This window comes from Marmota flaviventris, chromosome 9 (genome assembly GCF_047511675.1).
Source record: "Marmota flaviventris isolate mMarFla1 chromosome 9, mMarFla1.hap1, whole genome shotgun sequence".
Classification (NCBI taxonomy): domain Eukaryota; kingdom Metazoa; phylum Chordata; class Mammalia; order Rodentia; family Sciuridae; genus Marmota; species Marmota flaviventris.
Genome location: NC_092506.1, coordinates 20,103,008 through 20,115,462, shown reverse-complemented (window position 1 = coordinate 20,115,462; position 12,455 = coordinate 20,103,008). Strand labels below are relative to the sequence as shown.

The 12,455-nt window shown below is 47.9% G+C and overlaps 1 protein-coding gene across 1 annotated transcript in view; it reads right to left on the bottom strand.

Moving 5' to 3' along the window:
- The window catches only part of Lrp4 (LDL receptor related protein 4), a 51,550-nt gene extending 41,640 nt beyond the window's left edge, over positions 1-9,910 (bottom strand). Inside the window, 3 exon segments of the mRNA XM_027936478.2 lie at positions 9,469-9,556; positions 9,558-9,690; positions 9,777-9,910. Of these exon segments, the coding sequence (XP_027792279.2) occupies positions 9,469-9,556; positions 9,558-9,690; positions 9,777-9,910 (355 nt within the window).
- Between the last annotated feature and the right edge of the window lie 2,545 nt (positions 9,911-12,455).

Below are 12,455 nucleotides of genomic sequence, written 5' to 3'. Positions count from 1 at the left end.
AAGAAGCAGAAAGGTTGAGTTTGTAGATAGGTCATAGGGATATTAAGGGTTGGGGCCAGCACTTACCCCCAGGAAGGAGATTATACTGCCTCCCAATAAGTGATATTGCCATTATGAGAATCTTCAAAGGTCAAAAGGGGAAAGTACAACTTCTGGGTTCCTCTCCCTCATATATCCCCTAGTAGCAAATCTGTAGTGAATTAATGGGTCTCAAACAGTGACCTCTCCTTCTGGTTACTGCTAAGGTAAAGACCAATTTCCTTTGCCCTAAGGTAAAGTAGTAAAGCTGGGAAAAATCTGGAGCCCCATCCCTTTTGAACCAGCACTTCAGTGTTATGTGGGTCCAGGAAGGAGCAGGGACTTCTGACAACAAATAATTACACTTTGCAGTTTCTCTTTAGAGTTGGTGAGCTACTTTGGTGTGAACACTTGCATTCTCTTTTAATCATCACAGTAACTTTGAGTAGTTACTGTAGTGCCCATTTGATAGATAAGGTGGAGCTGAGGGTGTAGCTCAGAGGTAGAGAGCTTAGGAAGCATGTTCAAGGCTCTGGTTTTGGTCCCCAGCACAAACAAACAAAACCAGGAAAAGTCACTGGCTTTGGCCAAGATTGGTAATGACATAAGTAGAACTAGGCCAACAGCCCTGCTCTGACTCTTAAACCAGCATTCCAGTATTCTTTCAGTGTGACCTCAGAATGCAGACTTTTAATAAGCTTTGCAGGTGACACCAATGCACAGTCAAGTGTCTCTATCATGCCATGGAACGCTCAGTTAAAGGTGGGCCACACCTGTCACGTGGAGGCACACTGAGGACAGTGACTACATACAGCTGCAAAGCAGCTTTTTCAAGTTGAACCAGAGATAAGAAGGCTTAAGGAGTGCCCAGTGAGTGTTGTGGAGGATTCTGGCTACGGGGTGTGGAGGGACCAGGATTACAATGGCAAGGGCAGGAAGCAGCAGTCCTAAGAGCATGCTTTCTTCCGTCCTGCTAAAGACCCCTCTCTTCCTGTCCACTGGCAGCCATGAAAAAGTTATCAACCTTAGGAAATGAGAATAACTTATTTGAAATTTCTCTAAAGTACATCCAGGTCAATGATTTCAGCTCCTTGGGCAGCCTACTTGGTGACATCTTTCCCAGAAGGAGACACCACATAGCAAGACAAAAATGATAAAATTAAAGGAGTGACAACAAGCAGCCACATGAGGATGACCTTATTTTCATCTAAAAGATCTAAGAGATACGGATGTCTGAAGAGACCCGTACAGAGCCACTGTCTGAGGGGAGTTTGCCCAGGGAACATTAGTACCTATACCCCTGCCCCCCCCAGAAAAAAAAGGTAAGCAGTTGGCAGTAGGAGGCCAAAAAGCAAAACCTTCCCTGACACTCCCCACCTGGACCCACTTGGCCCAGGTTGAGTGGGAAGCCCCTGATCGGAGCACTTTATGTTGTTTACTTGTAGACTCAGCTTCTTGGCAGTTGGAATAGTGTGATAGCTTAGTGTTTGTACTCCCAGTGCATAAGTCAATGCTTAGTATGTATTAGATGACCAATAAAAGTTTGTTATTTCAGTGAATGAATGAACAACACTTTCCTCTAGAGTCTTGTGAGAGATAGTGTCAAAGGAAGAGAGAGGCCCAGAATATAAAAAATAAATGTAGTCATTTCCAGGCCTGGGGATGTGGCTCAGTGGTTGAGTCCCACTGAGGGTTCAATCTCCGGTACCCACCCCCCCACACAAAAAAAGTAGTCATTTCCTACCTAACCAGGACTCAAGAGAACTAGAATCTTCTCCTAGTCCTATCCTGTGAAGCTTATACCCTCTTCCTATAAGAGTTCCTTTACTCGCTGCATTATCTGGCGTGAAATGGACATGCCATGGTTGTACTTGTTTCTGTCTCTTGGTCCATTTTATTCCTCTGATCCCTAGAAGACAGGTTTACTTGGTTCCTTAGTGGGCCCTCTCAAAAGGGTCGCATCAGACACATGATTACTGGTCCTAGAAAACTCATCCCTCTCTTAAACACAGAAAGGAAGCTCTTAATGGCCAGCCTGCAAAGTGATAAGGCAGAAGTGCATAATGTTAGGACCCCAGGAAGCATACGGCACAAGGTGCAAATCCTGGCTCTGCTAGTTCCTACTTATCTGACCCTGGGCAGTAATTTCATATCTTAGTTTCTCAGCAGGAAAACTGGGGCAAAAAGAGCCCCTACTGCATATGGATGCTGTGAGAATTAAAGTACTTGATAAGAAGCACTTGGCATCAGGCTTGGCATATACTGGTTGTCCATAAATGATAAATCTGGGGATGTGGGGTAGAGCTCAGTGGTAGAGCGCATGCTTAGTTAGCATGCTGGAGGACCTGGGTTGGATTCCCAGCACCAAAATAAAGAAAGAAAGAATAAAAATAAGATGGGCACAGTGGCAGGTGCCTGTAGTCCTAGCAACTCAGGAGACTGAGGTAGGAGGAGGCCTTGAATCCAGGTTTAGGGCCAACCTGGGTAACACTGTCTCTTTAAAAAAAAAAAAAAATTAAAATAGGACTGGGGAGGGGATAGCTCAGTGGTAAAACACTTGCCTAACAGCTGAGAGGTTCTGGGTCTGATCCCCAGAATGACAAATAATAATAAGTTAATTAGTTAAAATAAAATTAAAAAGAAATAATAGCCCTTACTATTACTATCACAGATTTGACTAACCCCAGAACTGTCTTATGGAACCAATCCATTACTAAGACCTGCTCTTCTGAGCTTGAGATGGTTACAATACCTGCTGAGTAGCTTACTGTGTATGAAACAGTGGTGCCACCTCCATGGGTTGAGGTGGTGACAGAAATGACCCAGGAAGAGGCAAGGCTCCTGCTTTACTGTCTCTCTCTGGAGGAGCTTGAGGCACAGGGTATCCTTTATCCTGGCCTAATTTATTACCAACTAATTCCTAGGATGCAAGTAAGGAATACCGAATTCAGAAATGGATTTGTTTCCTCTTCTGTAAAATGGGAGTCGTAATGCTATTAATTTTATAAGGTGGCTAAGAGGTTTAAACGAGATAATGCATGAAGTTAACAGTAAGCAGCTATTATTGTTGTTGTGACTGTGATCCCTAACCGCACTGTCTTCATCTGGATGTACTCTCTTTCTCAACCCAGTCATATAGCTATAATCCTAGGCTGTCTCTATACAGGTTCTCAAAATTCTACTTAGCCTCCCCAGAAGCTGTCAACAGATTTCACAAATCCAACATGATTTGAACATGGCTGTGCTCTGTGAAGCCTGCTCAAAATTGTGCTTTCCTTTCCCGTACATGTCAAAATGAGGTCCACCCAGTAACAAAGGGCTTTGGGGAGTGACAGACCACATTTTCTAAGAGATTTTTAAAGCCTAAAGAATTCTGAATGCATTGGGATTCCCTAAGAAAATGACTGAAAATACAAAAAAGGTTAAGCTGAGGGGTAGATCTTTCCAACCTAGATCTTCTGGGCCAGGCTGGGTATCAAATACTCTGATCTAAGATGAGGTATAGGTTGGGGAAGTTCCTAGCTTAGACCCTGGGCTCAAATCCTGATGTAGTCACTCAGTGGCTATGTGACATCAAACTTCTCTGAGCCTCAGTCCCTCATCTCTATGCCAGGAACCTAATAGTGCCTGCCTTATAAGTGAAGAATAAATGTGACAATATACACAATGCCAGGGACACAGCAAAGCTCTTAAAAATGTTAACTTCCCCAGAAGAACATTATATTTTGGCGGGGCCGGTGGGTGGGAAGTACCAGGGATTGAACTCAGGGGCACTCAACCACTGAGCCACATCCCCAGCTCTATTTTGTATTTTATTTAGAGACAGGGTCTCACTGAGTTGCTTAGTGCCTTGCTTTTTGCTGAGGCTGGATTTGTTTATTTAGTTGTATTTTTTTTTTTTTTAATATGGTGCTGGGGATCAACCCAGTGCACTAGGCAATCGCTCCACCACTGAATCACAACCCCAGCCCCTGGGGCTGGCTTTTAATTCACAATCCTCCTGCCTCAGCCTCCTGTAGCTGCCGGAATTACAGGTGTGCACCACCACCCGGCAGAACATTTGTATTTTTTTTAGACTACATGTCCCAGTCTATGGTGCAACAATGGTCACCAGAGATCATTCCCATAGGAGCAGAAAATTCTCATTTGAGGGACACACCTTTTAGAGCTATTGGGTTTTACTGTTTCTCTGAGCCTATATAGTTGAAACTTGTTCAAACTGCTTGGGGAGGGGAGGGTGGAAAGAGGAAGAGGGAGCTCCCCTTTCTTATTTGTTAGGCTTATGGATATTACAAACTGGCACTTCCATTTGGTTTCTAGAAGGCGGTAGTCAACCCAACAGAGACACTGTCTCTCATTCTCATGCATGCTCCCAAGGTGGTGGCAGGCAAGCTCCCCAGGCTGGGGTCATGGAAAGGGAACCCTTGCCACAATTCCACCTCTGCCCCGCCCAGAGACTTGACAGAGAGAGATCACTGGAGATACCCACAGCCTCTTCATTCCACGTGCTAATCCGGTGTCTCTTCCAGTACCCTACTCTGTACCTGCCTGGCCCTATACCCAGACAGGGGGAGGGTCCCTCTCTCTCTAAAAGGCACTGCCTGAAGTCAGGAGCTTCCTGGCTGTACAAACCTCCGGTGATAAATTATGCAGCAGCACCTTTGTGTCGCTGCCTCCCGGCCAGATGGGAGGTTTGCTCCCAGTCTTTTGTTTCCGGCTTGGCTGCTGCTCCGATCCTGGGCTCTGCACAGAGGTGAGGGAGAGCTCCTACAGGCCAAGTCAGGGCTTGCAGCAAGTCCCAGCCAGGCTTTCCCCAGCTGGGTCTCAGGCAGCACTCCTCCCCTCCTCATTGTCACCTGAATAATGGGGGAGCAGGGCATCAGGGAGCACTCATCTGTGAGCAGGAATGGGAATGCCTGTGTGCACTGAAAGAAAGAAGCCTGCTCCAATGGGCGTAAGAAGTGCCCAAGGGCACCTAGGGTGTTTGCTCTTGCTAAATCGAAAATGCAGAACAGAAAATATTCAAAGGACCGTCTGGAAGGTAGAGAATCCATTCTTTTAAATGGCTGCTCTGGGTTACAGTCAACTTTCCACAGCTCCCAGAAACATCGCATTACTGACACCAACTTAAAAAGAAGAAACAAAGACAATGGGGGGTCAAACTTGGGGTGGAGGAGTCCAGAGCTGGAGGTCTGTATCAATTATCACTGCACATTGACAGAATTTTGGATTGAAGACGGTCGTTATGGGGGAAGCAGGCTCCCAAGAGCCCAGCCCCCAAATTGGGGCAATTACCACCTTATGAGCTCTGGGGCTTGACTCTCTCCCTAGACCAGTGGGAGGGAGAGCTCAGAATTCTAAACTGTTCCAGCTACAAGAGACCTCTCGCAGCATCTCTCACCCTGGGTCACAGCGATCTTAGGGTGAGAGGTTGCTAGGCTGCATTGCTGACCACTCAACAGGGAAGTTCTCAAAAATTCCATCGCCTGCACCTCTCTTGAGAGAACTAACGCAGAACAGGCTCCCCTAGACTCACATTATAGCTTAACAGACCTCTTTTTCCGGAAGTGTAAACAGGTAGGAAATATACTTAGGTTTCATTAGATTTTCAAGGGGGCAAAGCTCGGGGAGCAAAGGCAAGATCTTTCAAAGAGAAAAGGGGAAAAAAAAGTGAAATGAAGAGGGACCAAGCCTCCACTTTAGCACATGACACTGTAGTATAATTACTATAATTATTTATTTACTGAGCTCCAATTTTCCAAAGTCAAGAACCATCTCTGATCCACAAGGCAACTTTGCTATCAGCTGACATTTATCAAGTTCTACAACAACACAGTAGTTGTGCTGAATTGTTTGAACATACTATTAACTCATGCCTTCTTAAGTGAAAATTGACTACTATTCCACTCTCCCCACCTCACCCTCATTTGCAGATAAGAATCCTAATGTTCAGTGAGACTGTTTTGCTCAGGATCACCAAGAAGTACCAAAAGCCAAAATTCAAACCCAGGTCTGCCTGTGCTTCTTAATTACTGAGCTATGTACACAGTGATGAGATTAGGACTTGGCAAATATGTCTGCTGAATGAATGAACAAATGAATGGGTACAAGGCCCAGGTTGGGGAATGCTCCTGAGTGTACTAGGGAGAAAGAGCCTGACGTTGCCAGCTCTAAGTTGGAGGGACAGCAACAAGCACAGGGCAGTCATCAGAGCTATTTATAGGGCCAAACTCAGGCTCTGCCAGACAACCAGTCAGCACCTAGTCACCCCTGGGACACTGACTCCCACTAGGCTGAAAAGAGAAAGGCTTTGGCTGCTGAAGATGAGATGGCAACTCAGACAAAGCCTGGGACCTAGACGCCCTATGCCCAGGCAACTGGGACAAAACTTGTGGCTAAGCTGCATCAAGGAATGTAGAGAGACCATTGCTGACCGACACAGCCTGGGACGGTCCCGTAATTATGAGATATGACCAGTCACAAGAGAGACAAGACTATTTCTTAAAGTAATCCCTGAAATTATTCTGTTCCCATTCAAGAACCTCTCAGTATTGATTTTTTTTTTCTTTAAAGAAGCAGCAACTTAAATAATCCTTCCCATTTTCCTTCTTCTCAGGGATCAAGACTAGCAGTTAATCAGTAGACTGAGCAAAGAGCTGTAAAACACCCTGTCCTCTGTGACCGCCTGTGTTCTGTGCTGGCCCGGAAGATGAACATGCCCAGTGTACTCTGTAACAGACATGGGCAGACTTGGTTCCCTTGCAGCTGTCATTCTTAATACCATGGGCCAGTCCCAAAGATGTTATCTGATATCCAACAGGGGACAGAAGAGGAAATCCAAAATCAGTGACAAGCCAAGCATCTTTCACAAGTCCAAGAGATCAGGGGACAAGGTGACTCCAGTACCATGACAACCAAGACAATAGACAGATGGAAAGGAGACCAGTCTCTGGTCAACTCTTTTGCACTCATCCTCAGAAGCAAATTTTTATCCAAAAGCTCATGGCAGAATACTCAACTTTTCGTTTACCTAGAAGAAACCGCCAGGACAAACAGTTTCCATTCTTCATACAGTCATAACCCTCAGGATGAAAATAGCCATAGCTATTCCCAGCCATCAAATTTCCTTCCAAAATCTTTAAGGGCGGAGTGTTATGTAGGCTGAACTCAAACCTAGAGACTCTAGGAAAAACCCAAAGGACTAGCAGATTCCAAATAAGCACCTAAAATTTTAGAGTCCTGAGTTCACTTCTAGGTGAGGTCAGGTCTGCCTAACTGATCCATTACTACATTTCCGGGACTACCGTGTCCCTGAGATCCTGGGATTTAGTGTCAGGGATCCTCATGGCTATAGTTTTGATTGTGCTGGTTCTAGGCTCTGCAACTGCTCAGTCTCACTGAGAATCTGGTCTCCTACAGGCTCCCAGAAGGGTTCAGGCCCAGCAAAAATGTAAATCTCCCTGCCTCTGCTTACCCTATGTGCACAGAAAATCCCTAGACTTAGAAATGTCTATTGTATCTTTTCTCCCACTTAAAAAGGAACCCAAACCAGTGATCGGGAAACCTATCACCCTTTTTCTATAAAACATTAAATATACATTTTTTCTCTACCCCTATCCTCTATTTGGATGCAGTGTGTGCAATTTTGACAGCTCTGGAGCAGTAAAATTCTCTTGGCCCGTCTCAGCCAGGGAACCTTCCAGCTCCCCATTCCCTTGGGCAGAAGGCGACAATCTCCTCTCTGGCTTTGTTGGTATCCGTTTTACCGCACCCCCCCCCCCCCCGCCTTTTTTTTTTTTTTTTTTTTGTCCTAGTGCCTAACCATTTCCCTTGATCTTTTTCAAAACTTCCTCCAGGGGGCCGGGAGGAAAGTTCCATCCCCTTTCCTTGCAGCCCGAAGGGGGAAACCCCCCAAAAAGTATAGCTGTCCCTTTAAGGGGCCCATGTGGTGGGAAGAACAGCTACATTCCTACCCCAGTAGGGCTGCTGTCCCGACACGCCGAAGAGGCTACAAATAACCTTCTAGGAGAGAGCCCGGGAGGGGGAGAGCGCAGAGCTAAGAGGAACGTGGGTCGGCCAGGCTACCACTTCTCAGAAAGGGCTCAATCGGCGCTAGAGAGGATTGGAAAAAGCCACTGAAAACTCACGGATAGTTTAAATAATAGGCACGAGAACTCCGTTTTGGATTCCGGACATAAAACAATCTTTAAAGCAAGTGCCCAGACATCTCCACGCCCTGCCAGGCAAGTTCCGAAATCTGCACAGTTTGCACACGGGCTCCTCTACCTTAAAGAAAGAAGCGGTGCAAGGCCACAGTCTGCAGACCCCTGGGTTCTGAACCCCACCCCCTCATCCGGGCAGCTAGGAGAACTAGAAGATTCGGATCTCCCCCGCACTGAAGAGCGGTGGGTGAATGAGCTGGGGCTCAGAGATCAAAGTTCTTTGATCTTTGGGCACAAACTTAGAGGCAGCTGCTCTATCACGGGGTGCACCATGGTCGTAAGCGGCGGCGAAGAAGCAGATTCCACTGGAGTCCTAATCACACTCCAACAGTTGCGAACGGGCACCGAACACGTTATTAATAAGGAGCAGATAAGCAGCAGTCCTGATCCCATCCGCCCAGCTCCCCTGAGGCCGAGGCCCCACCGCGCGGGCCGAGAGGCTGCTGCCTTCTGAGGTTCAGCAACACCCGCTCCCTGCCTCCTGCCCCCTGCCCCAGCCAGGACGGATTCTGCGGGAGTCTTCCAGCAGTTCCTTCCCAAAGTTCCTCCTCAGCCCCTTTTCCAATCCTCTCCCCCCACCCCTCCCCTGGGGAGGATCCGGGGCAGGAAGCTGATTGGCCGCAGCCAGGAGAGGGAACCCAAAACACCACTAAGGGGAGATGCTGCAAGCAAGCAATGCCCGAAGACCCTCGGTGAGAGCCGGGTCTGGGGGATTTGTTCCCGAGTAGAGGAATTCCCGGTGCTCAAGTACTTAGATTCCACCGAGGCCCCTCTCCGCAACCCACACGAGACCCTCAGCCCCTGGGAGGAGAGCTATTTACAATTTATGGGTTTAGCGACCGCCCTCCCCGCCTCCCTTTCTTTGCACACATTCATTCGCACCAAGGACACAGAGACCCTGTCTTAACCTGAAAGGGAAGCAGCCCCCCAGCTCTTTAAAGAGCAGCTAAGAAGGCAAGCGAGCGCCTCCGGTCTTATCCCACCCGGCCCAGACCGGAGCCCGGGGGAGCTCCTCCACCACTGTCCGCTCTCGCACTTGAGGAGCTGGGGGAGCTCCTGGTTCCATCCCCAGCATGCAATTTCAGGGCCACTTCTTGGAGTGAGCGCGAGGGGTTTCAGGCCCCAGCCTGCGCCCTTGGGCTCCCGGGAGGTGAGTCCTGCAGCTGCCCGACCCAGGGACAAACTTTCCCGATGGGCCGGTCAGAGCGGGCGCGGCGACACAGCTTACCGTGTGCACAGAGCAGGGCGCCAACCAGCAGCGCGCCCCACAGCCGCCTCATGGTGCCGCGGCCGCCGCCGGCGCTCCCTGCCGGCCGGGGGTCCCGCCGACTCCCGCGGGACGGCGCGGCGGAGGGAGTCAGCGGAGGGTCCCGGGAGGGAAGCGTCCCGGGTCCGCCACGGTCCGCGCGCCCCGCAAGTGGCCCTCCGGCCGCTGCTGCCTCCAGTGCTGCTAGAGCCGAAGCCGCCCCGCCAGGGGACCGGGAGGGGGTGTCCCGGGCCCTGCCGCCCCGCCCCCCGCGCCGCAGCCCCCGCCACCGCCACCGCGCCTGGTCCCGCCTCCAACGCTGGCCCGGCCCCTTCCAGCCCTCGGCTCCCGCCCCCCAGTCCTCAGACCCCACCCGGGGGCACCTCTGGCTCGGGCCCCTCTCCTCCTCAAGCCGCCCCCACATTCCTAGCCATCGAAAGACTCTCTTTCTCTGTCCCCATTACTACTGCTCAAATGTCCCCAATTTTAAAAAAATAATTATTATTATCCTAGACACAATTCTCAGACTCCGTTCACCCTAGCTCCACGCCAGGGAGGAGCACCCGGGCTGACCCAAGTCGCCTGGACGTGACCCCAGCACCCTACCGGCCCCAAGTCCAGACTTTATTGATGTCCCAGAATACGGAAGGCTTGCTAATGCGTAATCCTCTAGGTCTTTATTGACATCAAACAAGGGCCATCAGGGGGCCTGTCGGGCTCTATCTTAACTAGCATTCTCACTGTCAAAATTCCTTTTCTGAGATTTTCTACTTGCATCCCCGCCTGTCCTCTGGTCTAGGCAGTGTTCTAGGGCTAAATAATTCCGCGACCTCCCCTTTTCATTTACTCATTTCCTGAGGTAGTTGTCTGGGTCCTGTCGCCCCAGCTCAGACGTCCAGATTTGGCTCAGACAGACTTAGTTCCTCCTCGCTGTCTTTGTAAATCAATGTCGTTAGCCTTTTCACCTTCTTTGACTTTCTGATCTTGGCAAGGGAGGGAGGGAGTAAGGAAATGAGTCCTTACTTAGAATTGCACTCCCCCAAGACCTCAGCATTCTCCCAGCCTCGGACTGCAGAAGGAACTTCCAGCAATCTTTAACATTCAGGTTGCTACATAAATTGTAAACTCCTCTCGGTTTTGTGACCTAGCCCCCTCCCTAATGAATATTAACAGTATGGATTAATTTTGCCCCTTCGATTTTTCTAGGTTGGATCTCATTTCGTTATCTTTGCCCAAGTCCCCAACTTTCTTAAGGCCAAGGTATCACTTTTCCCTCCAAGCTGATATGCCAGTGTTTCCTGGCTTTGGCTCATCTGTGGATTTCATTAAATCTCTTTCCTATCACCATAGTGCCAAAAAAGACCTAGATACCCCAAGTGAGCCGAAAATAATTTGGTATAATGCAAAATGGATATTAGGATATTTTTCAAAATGGATGGGTTGACATTTCATCCTTGCTTATTTTCAAATTTTCAAGGCTTTCACTCCAAATTACCATCTTTGACCAAAGCTAACATTAACCATGCTTTGTGACAGTTACAACAACAAAAGTGATGTTAACTCTTTCTTAGTCAGTACCTTTCTATACTGTTTTGCCTGAAATTTTTATCCAGATGCAATGTGGTTGAACTAGCATTACCATGGTAACTAATACAGTGGCATTTTCTGGGTTTGTAGTTCTTCTTGCTGACTGAAGGCGGCAGTAGAGTCAGGCCAGGTCTGTATGATCTAAGTGCTTGGGAAAAACAGCAGACCTGTCTATTCTACATGGGTCACCTTAGCCTAAAATCCAAGGAGAAAAAAGTGAAAATAGAGGCTAATTCCTTAGCCTTCTCTTCCTTTCTAACGCAGTTCGTGGTTGATCTTAGGGTTTTAATATATACTGCAAATAAAGACTTGCTTTTTAAACCTGTTGAGAAAGACCTTGTGATTCTGGACACCATATTTTGTTCCAAATGAAAACCACTGGCATGTGCTATACTGAATATATTTGTCCCCAAAAATATTTGGACACAAGGCCCCATACTTTCAATGTCAGGGGATTAAGAATTTATAAACAGTTTCCACTCTGTATGCAAAGGACAGGTTCCTTTCCAGAGGCATGATTTGTGTTATTTTTCTGAAATTGGAGGGGAAGGAGGAGGCTGCCTGTTCCTGTCTAACTCAGGCAAGAGGGACTGTGTTTTCTGTGTGCATCCCTAGTTCTTCTGCATGGACCAGGACAGTTCTGGTGCATCATGCCATCTTTGGCTGCTGTGAGTCACTGGGAATATCAATGGGTAGAAGCTAACTTTGTGCAAAGTCCCTGCTGGGGTCACCCCCTAGAGTGAGTTAAGTCTTGGCTGTCAGAAACTGCTCTTGTGCCAGGAGGACTAAGCCATATTTATTTTTACCAGGCCTCTCAGACTTTCTTGTTTGGAGTGAGAGATCCTGAAAAGCATGCCAGAATAGGCTGTTTGTCTCCCTTTTATTGTCCTCTGGGACATGCCCCTAGAAAAGTTGTAGGGGACTGCCAATTCCTGAGGGGGTCTCAGAAGCATTGGTTTCCTCAGAAACACCACCCCTTTCCTTCATCCTTCTAGGACAGTCCAGGGAGCTGAATTTCCAAGATCAGAATATTGCCCTGAATTAGACCATCACTAATGGCCCTTTCAAAGGAAACACAGGGAGTGCTATGGAAATAGATAGAAATGGGCATGATTTTGATCTAACTAGGTTGACAGAATTCTCTTGTAACCCAGGCATCAATCAACAACTGGAATTTCCGAATGTAATTCTTCTAAAAAAAGAAAAAGGCCTGAAGTTTCCCATTTTAAAATAATGGTTCTCAACCAGGAGTGATTTTTTCAGGCATGGGGCAATATTTGAAGACATTGAGAGTACTGGAATCTGGTGGATAAAGGCCCAGGATGCAGCTAAACATGCTATAATGAACAGGACATCCCTCCACATTCAAATAACTACCCAGA